The 16,837-nt window shown below is 30.4% G+C and overlaps 2 protein-coding genes across 2 annotated transcripts; one reads left to right on the top strand and one right to left on the bottom strand.

The window, feature by feature from the left end:
• Positions 1-6,026: 6,026 nt before the first annotated feature.
• LOC109805302 (Thioredoxin superfamily protein) lies at positions 6,027-11,310 on the bottom strand. The gene is made up of 2 exons (XM_020367335.3): positions 10,797-11,310; positions 6,027-6,282 (listed from the first exon to the last, which is right to left on the bottom strand). Exons 1-2 carry the CDS (start codon positions 11,184-11,186, stop codon positions 6,124-6,126), a joined length of 549 nt encoding a protein of 182 aa, XP_020222924.1. The 5' UTR covers positions 11,187-11,310; the 3' UTR covers positions 6,027-6,123.
• A 3,367-nt stretch (positions 11,311-14,677) lies between these two features.
• On the top strand, positions 14,678-16,661 carry LOC145950052 (uncharacterized). Its single transcript, XM_083060976.1, has 3 exons — positions 14,678-14,970; positions 15,349-15,752; positions 15,952-16,661. The coding sequence occupies exons 1-3, from the start codon at positions 14,678-14,680 to the stop codon at positions 16,659-16,661; spliced, it is 1,407 nt and encodes a 468-aa protein (XP_082917102.1).
• The last annotated feature ends 176 nt before the right edge of the window (positions 16,662-16,837 follow it).

The raw sequence follows: 16,837 nt of genomic DNA, 5'->3' as shown, positions 1-16,837 counted from the left end.
TTTAAATTTAAATATAATAAATAAATAGAATTTGAAGTGAAAGTTTATTTAAATCAACCGTTGAGAATTGTTGGAAATCTCTTGTATCAATATTGATTACATTAAAAAGAGAAAAAAAAATATTATGCTAACATTTCAATTATACAAATCTAGTACTAACATGAGGTTATCTAAGGATGTAAAAAAATTCATACTCGCGCATAAAATTTGTTATAGATAGAAAATGAATATTGTAAATGGTTACTTGTAGATAACATGTGTGACATTTTCTATTCCACGTGTAACAATAAGTATAATAAAGAATTCTTAAATTAAAAATTGGGTTTATATATAAGTAATTAACTGATAATATTCAATATGATAAAGGATATCACATAACCAACTCGTCATGTCAAAACTCCAATAATAATTACAAAATAGATCAGAATAAAGTAGTCTAATATCATGTCTTAGAACCATCTGAATAATATAAATAACAGTTCTAGTTATGTCTCGATGTTAGATATCTTATCTGAGTACTGTCACAAAGACTAAACTTCTTCACTAGCATTATCAACAACCTCATTTGCAGTAACATATATATAGGAAACAACACAAGAAAACAAGGAGTGACAAACATCTCACTCTAGCTCATAGTATAGAATAAGGTTAAATAGCTAAACACAAAAGATCAACATATCATAATCATATACACACACATATAATCAAATAAGTAATCTCAACAAGATACAATTGAATTAACTACAATTCACCACACTATTTATCATCTAATTCATCACATAATATATACTCATTCTCGTAATGCAATGGACACGAACTACAATGTTTATATGCATGTGACACCAATCAAATATATGTATAAAAAAATATGTATCAATTTGTCGATTTGTACGAGCCTCACAGAATTCACACACAATGATTTGTTAATGTGCACATGATGCATAGGTCTCACACAAGACTTGATGCAATATCATGTTATCAATATGCGTACTTACAATAATTTGTCATTCACAACGACTTGTCAATCACATTCCATTTGTAACATTTGTCCATCAAAACTTCACAATTATATAAATCCAATCATACTCAGTCATATCCATCAAATAGCATAAGAGTCATTCATATCATCCACCCCTGATCGACAACTTAGGTTGTATAGTTTACTTTTAGTGGAATACTACACTTACATTACATATATTTGTATAGTTGCTTCACCTTTATATGTAGGATATATAATACACATTCTTATATCTATAGGCATATAACTCTAACTTAGTAATTGTTTCGCTGCTAATAGTTATGTCGTATAGTGCAAATACCATAACAGGTTGCTATGCTAGTCAAAATTTTATGTATAATTTGGAATGACATGTTAATAGTGGATGACCATTGTTTAACTTTGTAAACTAAGAGACTAAATTGTTATAAAAAAAATGAGAACAAATGTAATGACCTGTCATAGTTCCTACACTTAATGAAACTATTTAAAATTAACATACATACAATATTTGGACATACATGCCATAATCCAGTAATCCAATGCTGAAAATATGAAAAATTCTATTTGTCGATCAATCAATATCTACATACCAACTATATAAGAGTAGCCTAATAATACACATTGCCATCCTCCAACATGGCCTCAACACGAACTCAATGTTTATCCTTACCTTACTCTCATATCAAGTATGATCATCGTAGTCTCAATCATAAGGAAACATGCAAGGGTAAACTATTATACAAAAGAATCAACATGCAATCGACTTTACAATATACAACCTCTACTACATAACATCTCAACTTCACAACATTTTAACATGTTTAACTTCCAACACAACTAGATAATTCATGGTGTCAATATAGCATGTGAACAACATCATACATCAGCATATCACATACATAACACACCATTCAACTTGAACCACATAACAACACCACACCACTTGAACCACATAACAACACCATACCATCAAAATAACAACATAGCATATGCACAACACCGTTAAACAACTCAACAACATATGAAACTCATAATAACTAAATGTGTAATCAAACATTTCAACTAGGAGATCTCTTACAATAAAAATGAGCAATCTAAGTGGTTTGACTCTTACCAAACCAACAACACAATATATTCAATGTAGTTAGATCAACAATTAATTTGGATAAAAATCTACAATAACATAATTTCTTGAATTTCGTCACTTAAACTATAAAACTCTTGTATTCCTCTTAGAGTAGAACAACTTGGGTGTGAGCTTACCACAACATTAGCTTGCATAACTAAGTCACCTATGGGATTAGCCTGCCCACTACCCTCTAAATACTATGCTTTTTCTAGTACTTAGTTAGGGATTTTGGCCCCTGACCTTGTACCATATTCGATTTGACCACTTTATGCACGTATGGATCGATCTGACCCCATACGGATCAACATTGATCGCTTTATAATTAGTATAGTTCAACCTGAATCCTATATTGTGATCACTTATAGACAATATGCATCGACCTTACTCACATACCGCATCAACTAAGTCCCTAAAGGAGACTCAACGATCCACTTTGCGGTCAACTTCCCAAGAAATCTTTTCAACAAATTGGGCTTCTGAAGCACCACAACATAATATTCTCGATGCTACTCAACCTACGTCTGATGTGAATGAGGTAGAGGGCTTTTGTTGTAGTCATGCATAGCATGGCTAAATTAATGCCTAACCCTATTTTAGGTAAAGGGTTTCTTCCTAACTCATGTTCAAGGCTATTGAACCAGCATTTGACATCATCTAGGCAAAAAAACTTATATTTTGATCATGTCTGGCACCACTCAACTAGAAGGAGTTACCCCAGAGCAATCGGTAGCTAGGTTGATGTATTTCCAAGTCAACAAAAAAAAAGACTTAAAACGTATTGAAAGACCTTTTTCAGCGACAATTTTATCTAAAGTCTTTTTATCTTTTCAATTCAAAATGCTATGATCAAATAGACTGAAGAGAGACAAAGCATACCATGAAAAAGCATCCAAACTAAGAAATCTCGGTTTCCTTTGTCCTCAAAAATAGGCTTAGAAAAAAAGTCTATCATAGATAGGATACGAATAGATAAAAAATGTAGGGGAGTAATTCAAATGTTATAATAGAGCCCAAAGGGCTTATATGTATGGTGAAACTAACTCTGAATGAAAGAAAGATAGATCAACCAAGCCATTGAAATGACTCTTTCAATTAGAGTAGAAAGAACGAGAACTACACTTTGAGAAGCAAGGCTCCAACATAGAACTAAAGTGCTTGACGTCACCAAGTCAAAGTTTTTCTCTCTCATCCACACCTAGCACCATGTAACTCAAGCTCGACATGATCAAGTCAAAGAACTTCTCTTTGTTCATGCTTGTTGCCACAATTTTGTGCTTAATGTTAGTGAGACAAAGCTTCTAACGTGTGTCACGCTTAACATGATGGTGATTTCTACACTTGACAAAATCATATACTGGTTTAAGACCACTTGAAATTCAGGCACTACCAACATTCATTACACCAATTCATACATGCATAACATAGGCACCTTAAATCCAACCAGAATTACAACATGCAACATCATATTCTTAAAATCATCAAGTTCTTCTCTTCAAAACCAAGAACCTGAAAGATTAACAACCAAACTTCAACATCATGCAACTCATCAATATAAATGCAATCATTCAACAACTGTTTCATACACAAAACCTCAAAGATTAACAAAGAACTAGGTTCTAGCTCCCTTTACCTTAAAATCCACTAAAATGAGAGGAAGAAGAAACCAAGCTTAAGGAACTCCACACTGAGACCACAATATCCAGATTCCAAGCTTTCCAAGCTTGAATCTCTTATAAGCAATTCTACTACAATATTCTAAAACTCTTAGAAGACTAAAAAGAATAAGAAAGAAAGTTAAGATTTATAGTTCCGATCTCTATTTTCTCTCTAAATTTCTTTAAGAAATAAACTTATAAAGATTAAGTCTTAAAAGAAACCTTTTATATACCCCTTACAAAACAAACTGGACCTTTACCCTTAGAAACCTCTAAACAACTAAAAACTCATAAGAAATTTCTAAATTCTAAAGTTTCTCAACAAATAAACAATAATTCACCACAATACAATAATTCAATAAATCAACAATTATTAAAACGTCCAATGTTATACCAAAAGTAAATTTAAGCCTAAAATAGAAAAATTGAGCTAATAAGACTTGTCGAAATATATAAATATTTGTAACACATTTTTTTGACACTTTAATTATACTCTTTATTTTGAGAACGCTTCATTAAATTAACTAATCACCAAGTATTTTATTTTTAAAATGTATTTTAGTTATAAATTTAATTATATTTTTAGTTTTTCTTTTCACTTTTTTAGATTATTTAGTCTTAATTTTTAAAATTTAATTTTTTACAGTTACTTTTTTTTTAAATAAATAGTCAAAGTAAATTTATCTTGAAAAATAGTAAATATTTTATTACATGCATTGATATAAACACCCTTAAGTTTTTTTTTAAAAAAAATCTATTTTATTATTTGAAAATATTTTTAAATACTATCAATTTATTTAACTTTTATTTTTTATTTTTTTAATTATATTCATATTAATAATGTGCGTGTGAAAATCCATTTAACATAGTGGTACGATATTAATTAGAAGAATCACAAGATTGACCAAATGATGAAGGAAGAGTTAGTTTACACAAAGTCGAAAGTTTCGATTATGTTATCATCTTTTTAATTTTTTATTCTGATAAAGATATTAAATAAAAACATTAACTAGTAAATGTAAGATTAAAAAATATTTCAACATAAAAAAATGAAAAAATATTTAATTTCTAAGGTTTTTTATATTTTTATATTTTTTTTATAGAGGATGAGCTATTTATTAAATAGAATAATGAAATAATAATTAAAATATACCAACATTTTAAAGTGTTTTGAATTCGCTCATCTGTTTATTTGGTAGGGGTGGAAGTCAAGCTGGTTTGGGTCTAAAAATCCCAATCTGAGCCCACACTATTTAATTTTTCACCCAAATTTGTTTGAATGCAACTTTCGTTTGAGCAGGTCGAGTGCTGTTGAGTTATGGATTTTGACAGGCATATTTGCTCAATTTGGACCAATATTTGAGCACAAATATTTATTTATTCATATTAATTATCTGACTATTGTTTTTAATAATTTTAGAAAATAACAAATTGAGTGGATAAAGATTGTGAAAATTAAACATGACCCATAAATTAAGTCATAATTGTATTTTAATTAATTATAAATTTATAGTTTTTGTTTATATAACTATTAAATCATTTTAAAACTTGACTCTTATTTTCTTTAACTTAACAATTAAAAACAATTCAATAATAATTACCGATACCCATAACTTTTATCAAAAAACTAGAAAATTTTCAATTTAGATTTGGACCTTACTTTGTGTATGATGTTTGGACATGTTCTGTTTCCAGTTTGCAACGTATTCAAAAATTTTAAATTGAATCTGCCCAAAATTACTCATATAAACCCATTTTTTACCCGATCAAACTAAAAACCTACCCGAAAATCATTTTTTTTTCTATTTGGACTATTTGACTCTTTTGCACCATCTCACATTTTGGACCAAACAATTTTTAATTACCAAATTAAAAAAAAAAATCAGTCAATGTATGAAAATTAAATTCTAATATATAATTGACTGAAAATGAAAAAGAAAAAGAAATGTGCAAAATAATTGCAAGGTAAAATATGAAATTGAAAAAAAAAATGTCCCCTACTTTAGGATTATTTTATTTTAGTCAATGTTTGATCACATTGATTCATTTTTATTACCCTTTATTTTTTCAGTACGTAAAAGCTTTTTAATTAACAACATTTGAGTAGCATGTCTATTTAATTAGATCGTTGTCCCTTTTAGTTGCTTTTTTAGAGTGGTTAATTTATTATAACAAAAGAGAGCGGTGTCTTGGTACTTGAACAGAAAGTTGTAACGATGGCAATGGAAGAGGAAGTAAATGATGAAAGGAAGAAGGATGATTAATGATTTGCATAAAATGTTATTTAAGATATATATACCAATCCCACAAAATATGTTGGTTTTCAAGAACTAAATTCATCATCCATTATTTTGTTGAGGGCGCTTCATTTTGAGAAGATGGGAGACTCCTGCAATAACATGTAAACGACTATTTGGGACACCTGTCTTTGCCAGGGCCTTGCCATTGTTGTCAAGAATCACAAAGCAAGGAACATAGCTAACATCATAATTAAGGAGCTGCAATACAAGGATTTTAAAATAAGACAGCAATAAGTCATAATGAACAAACTGTATTCTTCTGAAATTAAACAAATAAATAACATAAATTCCAACTATTCGTATACAACATTACCCGCAGGTATTAACGGATACCAAAACCAAAATTTCAATGAAGGTCGTGCAAGAATATCGAGAAATAATACCTTGAATTATTCTCAAAGGAAACCCACGAGACTAGATTCTAAGTTCCACATGATTTCCAGAAATAGAAAAGCTAAAAAAAGAATATATTCAGAGAAAACTTGCAAGTGCATCCGAAAATTTGGAATTTCACTGTTTCCATCATGTAAAGGATAAAGGCCCCACCCAAATCTCTTAACTAACAATGTATTTTACTCTTAAATTAAAATTTGATGCTCTTCCAGTACATTTCCAAAAAATTGATGTTCCTTACCAGAACCATCATCTCAAGTTTCGCAAAGAAATATGTCAAAATGGATCGCCATTCATATCAAAACTGGATGCGTTGAAGGACATATATATGAAAATGGATCTAGAATGTGTGGTTTAAAACTTTTAGACTGAAGGGTGATCCTAGTGCGGGTCTCTCTATCTGAGTAGAATGCCGGCATTGCCCATTCATCAATTTTGAATAGCATGCAAACAATTGAGATGTCCAGGGTATAATTTGACAGTTGAGGTAACATGATTTGCTACAATGCATGCTGTTCATAATCCAAGGCAAGATACTAAGTTAAGGCCGATTTACGCAGCAGCTGGTATGTAATTTTTCTTTTTCATGCAAAGGTAATTCTGAAAGAACAACAACAAAGTCTTATCTCACCATGTGAGATCAGCTACATGGATCACATGATGGCATGATGGCATGATGCCATTTGGCACAATTAAAGACCAAAGTTTCAAAATAATTCTGAAAGAATGCATAAAAAAATAAATAAAAGCCAATTGATATTCACGTGAAGAGTCAAGAATGCAATACTACTTGAAAAGGGATATATTAACAATCACAATTGAAAATAATAAAAATGAGAAAAAAGCCTGCATCTTAAAGGGGAGGTGAAAAAGGCTTGGTGACCAAGACACAGCGTGTACCTAATGGCTTAGTCAGATCTGTCCAAAAGTGGTTCAGCATAGGGGTAAGTGGTAACAAATGAATGGATCAAATAATTTTTTAGACAGATCATAATGAATCAAATAAAAATAATCTATTCAGATCCATTAAATATTCACATAAAAATTCAATACATATACATCCATTAACAATTTTTTCATGGATGAATAAATATTTTAAAAATTAAATAATTTTTATTTTAAAAATATTTTATTTCTCACTCTTTTCTTTTTAAGTCATTTCATTCTTATATAGTTTTTTAAAATTCACAAGACCTTTTTTGTGTGTCAAAATAGTCTTTTAAAATTTCAATTCAATAACCATATCATATTGTAATCTAATGGATTTAAAAAAAAAAAAAAAAAAGTGGTGGATAGATTACTAACGATCAATAAAATTAAATGGATAGATTGGATCTAATCCATTATTTATCTTTATTATAATGGATGAATTTGATGAATTTACTTGTGGAGGAATCAAATGGATGATGAATAAATGAATTCATTTACAACCCTAATTCACTATACTTACTCTAGGAGATACCATGAATAATTATCATATTAAGTTTTGCTAAGCCCTCTTGTCCCATTTAATTCCTTCTAATGACCAAACTTTGATATTTAAATTTATACACTTGAGTTAGAAGAAACAAAAAAATATAAAGAAAAATAACAAAGTAAATGTTAATAAGGTAGGATACCGTACCAAAATCCTTCAAAATCCAATGACATAAACCCAATTTCCATAGCACAAACATATAACAATAACACTAGTAATATACAAATATGCTACACTACATAAAAAAGCCAGACCTGAACTAACAAAGAATATAACACATGGTAGAATGAAGATAAAGGCAACTTATATGAGTTATCCATTTTCATTGATGTTTGATAGTTTTTCCAGCCCGACTCAAACTGGGAAGACCAAAGACCAGTGCTAGACAATCAACCGAGTTGTATGATAACCACATCCAGATCGTTTTACAAAGTGATAATAAGCGTACAAGAGTTTGTTTCAAAAATTCTTGATTTAGGTAATAGTGGAAAACCAAATGTCACCAACATTAAGCTAAAAAATCACCAACTATGATAATGTAGAAGAAACGGGAATTATTATAAATTACTAGTTGAGTTTCGGTTTGGACTTAATATAAACAAGTACTGTTCATGCTATTGTAGCATGGCTGCATGGAAATTGTCCATACTCCATTCCATACCACTTTAGAACAGGTACCATGAAAGTATTATTTTTATCTTTTATTAGTCTTTTAGTTCCTATTCATGCAATTTAATTTATATAGCTAGAATTAGATCTATTCCAATAGATAAAAATTCTTTTTATTCAGGGTGTCTGCTACGGAAGGGGTTTAATTTCTGTCACTGGGAAAAGTTCAATTTTTCCCAGACTTTATTAGGTTATCATTTATTTTTCCTAGTTGCTAATCAGAAGACCAGCCTTAGCTGTGTTTCAGATCTACTTGTCCCTCCCATCCTGTCTATATCTCTGTGGTGTTGCTAAAAGGATATTATCCTACGACAATTCAGTATCAGAAATAAAGTTCATAACGGTCATAGCATCATGTACTTTGGTATGCAAAATGTCTTGGGATATATCCAAGCCCAAGAAATAACTTAGACAAGCAGACCGTTGATGCAGTTTATGCTATGAGAAACCTGTGTCAAGATCAAGTTTGGTTCCATGTGGAGTTTCTAAAAGGTGAGCACAAGCTAAACAAATGTCTACTTCTGGAAGGAGAGGTAGACAATGAATCTGAAGATGATTGACTGACTAAGTAGGGAAGATTTTCCCCCTTACTACAACCAATGTAGGGAGTGCAGAAATCACTGAGTATTGAGTAACAATCAAACTTTTTGAAGATACTACTAGATTAGATTTCTCCACCTGCCAACGATGTCTCTCAAGATAATATTTCAAGAAAGGCAGATCTGAAATCAGTAAGAAAAAACTAATAGAAGGCACAAGAAAACAATATTTTAATGAATAGCCTCTGATCAGTATAAAGGAGACAGAACAGAATGATATGAAAGTATGATTCCCTCCCCATCTCCCCCGTATTATTTATACCCAATCGTCCCCCATCCTCTCAAACTAACTGTTGCAACTAACTAACACATACTAAGGTAACAAACCCACTTTTAATCTGGTGCCTACTAGCAGAAACTATAGACTTTCAACGTGATCTTGCCTCTTGGTTCTTTAAGAGCATAGCAATGAAGATCGTAATGAACTAAGTAGTCAAGAAATTACCAATTGATGAGATTTTTTTGATGGCGGATCAAGATGGAAAAACATAGATTGATAGATATTCAACGAGATCTAAACAACGGACATATTTAAAGTGAAGATATAAATTTAAAGGACAATGTTTTTTTAAAATGTGCTTCAAAGAAGAATAGAGTACACACTATAAGAGTTGATCACTTTAGTCCTTGAATATATAAGCTCTCACTTTGGTCCCTGACTTTGCAAAACATAATTCCCTTTATCAGGGATTGGGCTGGAAATGAGTTGAGCTCAGGTTAATTCAATTCGGTTTGATAACATTTGTTTCGGTTCACAACTCGACTTGAGTTCAACATGAATCTTTTTATCCCACTAGAACTCAATTTGGTTTAAACTCGCTAACAATTCAATTCAGCTCGTTAGCTCAAATCACATGACTTAAGACTCAATTTTTTTTTAATCTTATACATTTCAAAATTTCAATTTAATAATAGATTTTAGATAAAATGATTAATTTTTTTAAAAAAATATAACATATTTTATTAGCTTTATAAGATTACAAGGTACAACTCTAAAGAAATACGATTACAACTAAAGTTTGGATAAATTAAAACTACTCCTCCTTGCATAAAATAATAGAAAACTCAATCCATGATTAAGAAATTCTAAAGTGTTCACTTCTTTTATTATTACTGACTTATAACTAAGTTTTGAAGGTTCTTTCAAATTTTAATAAACTGAAATTAAATAAAAAGTTAATTATATAAATTATATATTTATATGTTGAGGTGATTCATAAACTAAATAAACCGAACAATACACAACTCAATTTTAACTCATTTATTTATTGAATTCAATTTTTGGCTCAAGTTTAGCTCATTTCCAAGTTTCAAACCATTTTCAAGTTGGTTTGATTGATTGTCACCCCTTTTCAGGAACCAAAAATGGGAATTTTATAAAGTTGGGGTCCCGAACAGTAGTTATTTTATAATTTATTAGTTACAGGAAACCACCTAAAGATACAAGACGAACGAAACCTAAATACTAAAAACTTGGAGAAGACTTTCAAGCATGCATGGTACCATGAAGCTGGATGAAGAGGTTTTTATATTAAGTGAGCAGAATGTATGAAACAAAGTGCAAAAGAAGATACCTCAGGTAGCCAATTGGGATTCTCAGCATCAGCCATGACAATGTTGAGCCATTGAGAATTTCTGGTTTCGACTTGGGAAACAAAATTGAGAAGGGAATTGCAGAGTCTGCACTTGGGCGAGTAGAACTCCAGCAACGTCGCCTCCTTCCCGCTCGCCAGAGCCGACGCAAACGCTCTCTGCTCCGCCTCCGACTGCGGTGGACTCGGTTTCTTCTTCCGTCTTGAAACGGAGCTCGCAAAATGGAAAGCGGTTAAGCCAAGGTTCTGGAGAGAATTGAATAGCCAAGGACCCTCGAACTTGCAGGGGCTAGGGTTTGCATCATTCCATGGCCATTTTAAGCAAAACACACCCTGCTTAGGGTTTGGATTAGGATTAGGAATCAAACCCATTTCGTTTCCGGTATCGGAGAGTGGAGAAAGCGCCAAATTATCGAATACAACGTGAGAGAACAAACAACTACAACTAAACAAAATCGGAGTATAGTGTTCAAAATGAAAAATAAAAAGCCTGTCGCTACTTCACGTTTAATCTTTCAGGGTTTTAATAATTCTTATTATTTCAATTTTTTTAATCATTACGGTCAATTTTTTCATCACTTTTTTGTTTATTAAAATACTCTCAAGCTTTTAGATTTTATTCAAATAAATAGATATTTAAAATGAAAAAAAAATGAAAAGGCCAGAAGTTGAATTCTTTTTTATAAAAATTACTAGACTTATATATTATATAATTTTAAAAAAATCCACTAAAACTTAATGGGTATTCGAAATTCTAGTTATAAATTTATTAATTTATCATTTATTTCATGTAAAGACTTTTTAGTATTTTTAGAAAATGTAATTATGTTTTTTTTCTTCAAATTTTTGGATTAACATTTTAAAGTCCATTAACTTTTAATAAATTAGAATTTTTTTAAAAATTTTATTATATAATTAAGATTAAAGGTAAAAACAATGAAAGACATGTAAATAAAATATGTATAGATTTGTGACTTTGAGAAGAATATGATGCTTTAATTAGTAAATTTTCATAATTTAAAAAGATTTAATGGTTAGTTCATAGAAATTTTGAACATAAAAACGAGAATTCAATTTTTTTTATACAAAGAGACTTGATTGTAATAATTAAAAATAAAAACTTGATTGGGATAATTAAAGAAAATAAAAATGATTGCATGTGTTTTGTTTTCACATTTAATCATTATTCTGGTCTTCTTAAAATAATTTAATAAGAATTTAGTCTTCTAAATATTTGTGACATTAGATTAGTTTTCTCAGAATTCAAAGTAGCATCAAATTAGTTTAAATTTTTAAAGAACCATTTCAAAAAAATCTTTTGATGTCACATTAATCTTTAAAATACTTAATTAATGTAAAAAAAGTATTTATAGTATATTTTTATGGATTAAAATGTTCGTTTAGTCTAAATAATACATTAATCTAATTTTATTCTTTTGGTTCCCCTTTATTGTTCGCTAGTCTCTTCCTTCGATGATTGTTACCTTCTTACACAGGGTTCTGCTGCACTCCACGAAGTGACAAGGAAAAGCCGGTTTGACATCCATCATTCCAGCAATAGCACGGTTGGCGTGAAAGAAATTTATAATGCGATATAGTTGTAAAAGGAAGACAAGGGGCTTTTTGACCAAAGTGGAGTCCTTTTAAAAGTTTATTATGTAATTTGGGCTATTTTGTAACTAATTATGTCTTTGGGGTCATTTATAACAGTGTTGCTATGGTCCATAGCGATATCTATGACACGTGGCAATTTTTTGTTATGGTCTACAATGGGCTGGAATGAGCCACATCAATGTCGCTATAGGTTGGGCCAACACAGTTGATGGACTAACAAAAATAATGTAGCCCATAGCGACACCCTCTAAAAAAATAAAACAAAAAAACAAAAATAATAGAAATGTAAAATAAAAATAATAAACTGAGTTATTTATTATATATTTATAAAAATAAAATTAAGTTTTTTTAAAATGTAATTTTAAAATAAATTTTATGTATTTTTTAGAGAGACGCTATGGGCCATAGCGACACAGTGTCGCTATGGGCCATAGCGCCTTGCATTTTTTTTTTTTGCAAAATAATCACGTTTTATTTATAATTATTCGTTTTTCTATTTTTAATTCAAAGTAAACTAACTGAATAATTAAAATAAAATTATATTATATTATGTTAAATTTTAAAAAAACTGTAGAAAAAATAAGTAAATAAAATAAAAACGTAAAAAATAGAAAAATAAGTGTCGCTATGGGCAGCGACACCATTCATTAATTATTTATTTTTTAAATATTAACATTTAATTTTAAAAACTTAATTTATATATTTTTAATATAATATTTATAGAAATAAATAAATTTAATTAAATTTAAATTATCAGTATTTTGTTTAATATAATTAAATATAATATTTTCAGTATTTATATATAATTTATTTAATATAATATAATTAAATATTAAAATAAACTGGGCCACAAAAACGTAATTAAAAAAAATAGAAAAAAAATTAAAAAGTGGACACCAGTTTTGTTTTTTTTTAATTTATAAATATTTACATTTTATTATAAATTTCTGAAATTAGTTTATTTATATATTTGTTTAATATAAATATTATTTTATATATTTATGGTTCAGTTAATTTAATGTGTTTTTATGTATTAAATAGTTAAAATAGTGGCACTATGGCCTATAGCGACACTGTGTCGCTATGGGCCATAGCGCCACTATTTTCTCCTTTTTTTAGAATAATTATTAACTTATATTATATAAATTAATTATAATATATATTTTATTAATTGAATTTTCACCGTTTCATATTGAATATATTTTCATGTTTTAAAGATTTTTTTGAATTAATTAGAATTTATATTAGAAAATTAATAAAAAAATGATGTCGCTATGGGCCATAGCAACACTATGTCGCTATGGCTCATAGCGCCAATTACAGTATATATACCCCCTCCCGGCAGTCACGTTTTGTGCACATTTTCAGTCATCATTTGAAATCTTATAAACCCCTCCTACCAGTTACGCTTTGTTCTGATTGAAATTGGTAAGTAAAACTTTATTGTTCTTAAAATATAAATTGTAGCTATTTTGTACTATTTTTTTTTCCAGATATTATGGATCAAATTATTGCTTATATTTATACTGAAAAGATGTATGAAGGTCCAGAAGGTATAACATTTGATGGACCAAGAAAAGAAATGTATATTAAACGAGATATAACTTTAGATATATTAAAGAGAATGATTCACAACAAATCTGGTCTTAAGTCAAATCAAGTGATATTATCTGTAAGTTACAGATTTTTAGTTTCACAAGGTGATAACAACATATATGCTTCATTGGAATTGAGTGACGATGATGATGTACAATGCATGATAGAAGCATTTCAGAGCCAGAATGTGATGCCAATAATGGAATTATATGCTTAAATAGGTATGCAAGAATCTTTAACTTTTTCATTAGAAAATTTGTCAATTGAACGATCACCTTTGATCACAAGAGACAAAGATGAAGATGACGAAGCAGATGAAGACTATCATGTTTCAATATCATATGAAAGCATTGATGAATCCAATGAAGATGAAATTGATGATTGTGATCCATCTGATGATGAGGTGCAGCCGGATGTTATTGTTAATAGTCCAATGGTTGAACCAATTTCAATGTATCCATCTACTGAAGGTAACATCTGAAAATTAAATTTGTCAATAATTTGTTATTTGTTTAAAATAAATTGTTGAAATTGATTTTATTGAAATTACTAAATTCATTATTATTAAAATAGGTGGAAGTCAATTTTGGGGTAATTTACCCCACTACACTAACATCAATTGGAATCATCCCGATGAAGAAGATATCCTAGGGATGGATCTGCGTAATACATGGTCAATTGGCCAAGATTTATATGTGGGGTTGGAGTTTGAGAATAAAGATGCGGTTAAAAATGCAGTAAAGCAAAATGCAATGAGAATGCATCAAAGTTTTTATGTGGTTGAGTCGAAAAAGACTAAGTGGGTTGTTAGATGTCCAAATGCACATGATGGATGTGGATGGTACATGAGAGCCATTGAGTCAAAGAAATCTGATAAGTGGAAAGTGACTCAGTGGGGTGGACGTCATACGTGTTTGAACATGTCTTTGTCCCAAGATCATGCTAAGTTAGATTCTAAGTTAATTGCAACATTTATACAAGATAAGTTCTGCAAAGTTTATAGTTTATATTAATAATAATTTATCTTAGTGATTACTAATATTTAATATGTAGGAATGGTTAACCAAGATCCATCAATCAAGATTAGTCTTATCCAAGAGAGAATAACATCTCAAACTGGGTTCAAAATATCTTATAGAAAGGCTTGGATGGCGAAACAAAAAGTAATTGTTAACATTTTTGGAGATTGAGAAGAATCGTATGCTTATTTACCTCGATGGCTCCAATACATGAAAGAATTTTCTCCAGGGTCATTTTATGATCTGTGTCATGATGAGTTTTTTGTTGGTAATCGTTGTGATCGTGGTTACCGTCAATTTCACAGATTATTCTGGACATTCACGTCGTGTTGTGATGCCTTTAATTTTTGTAAACCCTTGATACAAGTTGATGACACTCATCTATATGGCAAGTATCAAGGTACATTGCTCATTGCTACAACACAAGATGGTAATAACAACGTTCTTCCTCTTGCATTTGTTGTGGTTGAAGGAGAAACATTACTTGTGTGGTCGTGGTTCTTGTCTCATTTGCGGTTACATGTTACAAACAAAGAAGGGATATGTTTAATATCTGATCGACATCGTAGCATTAAATCGGCCATTGACAATGAGGCAATTGGTTGGAGACCGCCAAATGCATATCACAAGTACTGCATTAGGCACATTGCAAGTAATTTTAATACTCGATTCAAGGATGTGAAACTTAAACAAAAGCTTGTGAAGTTAGGTACGTATTGTTATTTTAAATTTTTTAATCATTTCAAAAAAAAATTATTGTGCATTATTTATAATTTGTATGCAGGGTATACACCGTGTAAGCACATTTTTTATCGCAATTTGCAAAAGTTTTGTGAATCTAGCCCTGATGTTGAAAGGTGGATAGGAGGGATATCAAAAAGACAAATGGAGCATGGCATATGATGCAGATGGTCGAAGATATGGTCATATGACAACAAATTTGTCTGAATGTGTTAACAAGATTTTAAAGGATTGTAGAAATCTCCCTATCACTGCATTAGTTCGGTCGACTTATACCAGGTGCGCTGAGTATTTTAGTAATCGTGGTAGTCGTGCTTTAGCCGATGTTTCATCTGGGAAGGTCTTCGTTTCAAAGTTGGTTGAAGCTTTGCGAAAAAATCAAGAAGAGGCTTGTTCCCACCAAGTTTGTAGATACGACATTCAATCTTCAAAATTTGAGGTTGAAGAGGCCTTTGATCCAATAACACAAACAGGAGGGAAGAAATGGGTAGTAAATTTAAAGGAACGATACTGTCAATGCAGAAAGTTTACAGCATTTCATTATCCTTGTTCTCATGTTATAGCTGCATGTGGTGTTGTTAGCATTGATTACTACCAGTTTATAGATCTTGTTTATACCAGTGATTATGTTTTAAAAGCCTACTCTGGTCCGTGGGAACCAATTGGAAATGAAGACTTAATCCCTCCGAGTAATGAGGATTGGATACTTGTCCCATTCCAAATTCGGTGCGCGGGAAAGGGAGACCAAAATCCACAAGAATTAGAAATGAAATGGATTGGGTTGAGAGCTCACAACGACGACCAAAATGTAGCATATGTAAACAAGAAGGTCACAACAGGCGCAATTGTCCATCTAAGTCTAATAATCAGTCGATAAGTTTTGAGGATGTTTAGCATTTTTTAAAGATAATGTAATTACTAATGTGTATTCATGATGGTCACTGTATAACATAATGTAATTACTATTGTCTATTCATAATAATACAATATCTACTCATCATCGTCTTCCTCATCTTCCTCATGATGATGCCCTCTAACAGTAGCAGGAGTTAG

This window comes from Cajanus cajan, chromosome 7, assembly GCF_000230855.2.
Source record: "Cajanus cajan strain Asha chromosome 7, NIPB_CcT2T_4, whole genome shotgun sequence".
Taxonomy (NCBI): domain Eukaryota; kingdom Viridiplantae; phylum Streptophyta; class Magnoliopsida; order Fabales; family Fabaceae; genus Cajanus; species Cajanus cajan.
The sequence above is the reverse complement of the archived record's forward strand: the minus strand, read 5'-3'. Positions and strand labels throughout refer to the sequence as shown.

What these genes read in the sequence shown, in the direction of transcription:
- LOC109805302 (XM_020367335.3), bottom strand. Translation starts at nt 11,186, where the DNA reads ATGGGTTTGATTCCTAATCCTAATCCAAACCCTAAGCAGGGTGTGTTT. An exon ending in ATCCCAATTGGCTACCTGAG is followed by an intron (nt 6,283 to 10,796) that starts GTATCTTCTTTT and finishes CTTGTATTGCAG; the next exon opens with CTCCTTAATTATGATGTTAG.
- LOC145950052 (XM_083060976.1), top strand. Translation starts at nt 14,678, where the DNA reads ATGGATCTGCGTAATACATGGTCAATTGGCCAAGATTTATATGTGGGG. An exon ending in TTGTCCCAAGATCATGCTAA is followed by an intron (nt 14,971 to 15,348) that starts GTTAGATTCTAA and finishes TCAATTTCACAG; the next exon opens with ATTATTCTGGACATTCACGT. An exon ending in ACAAAAGCTTGTGAAGTTAG is followed by an intron (nt 15,753 to 15,951) that starts GTACGTATTGTT and finishes CATATGATGCAG; the next exon opens with ATGGTCGAAGATATGGTCAT.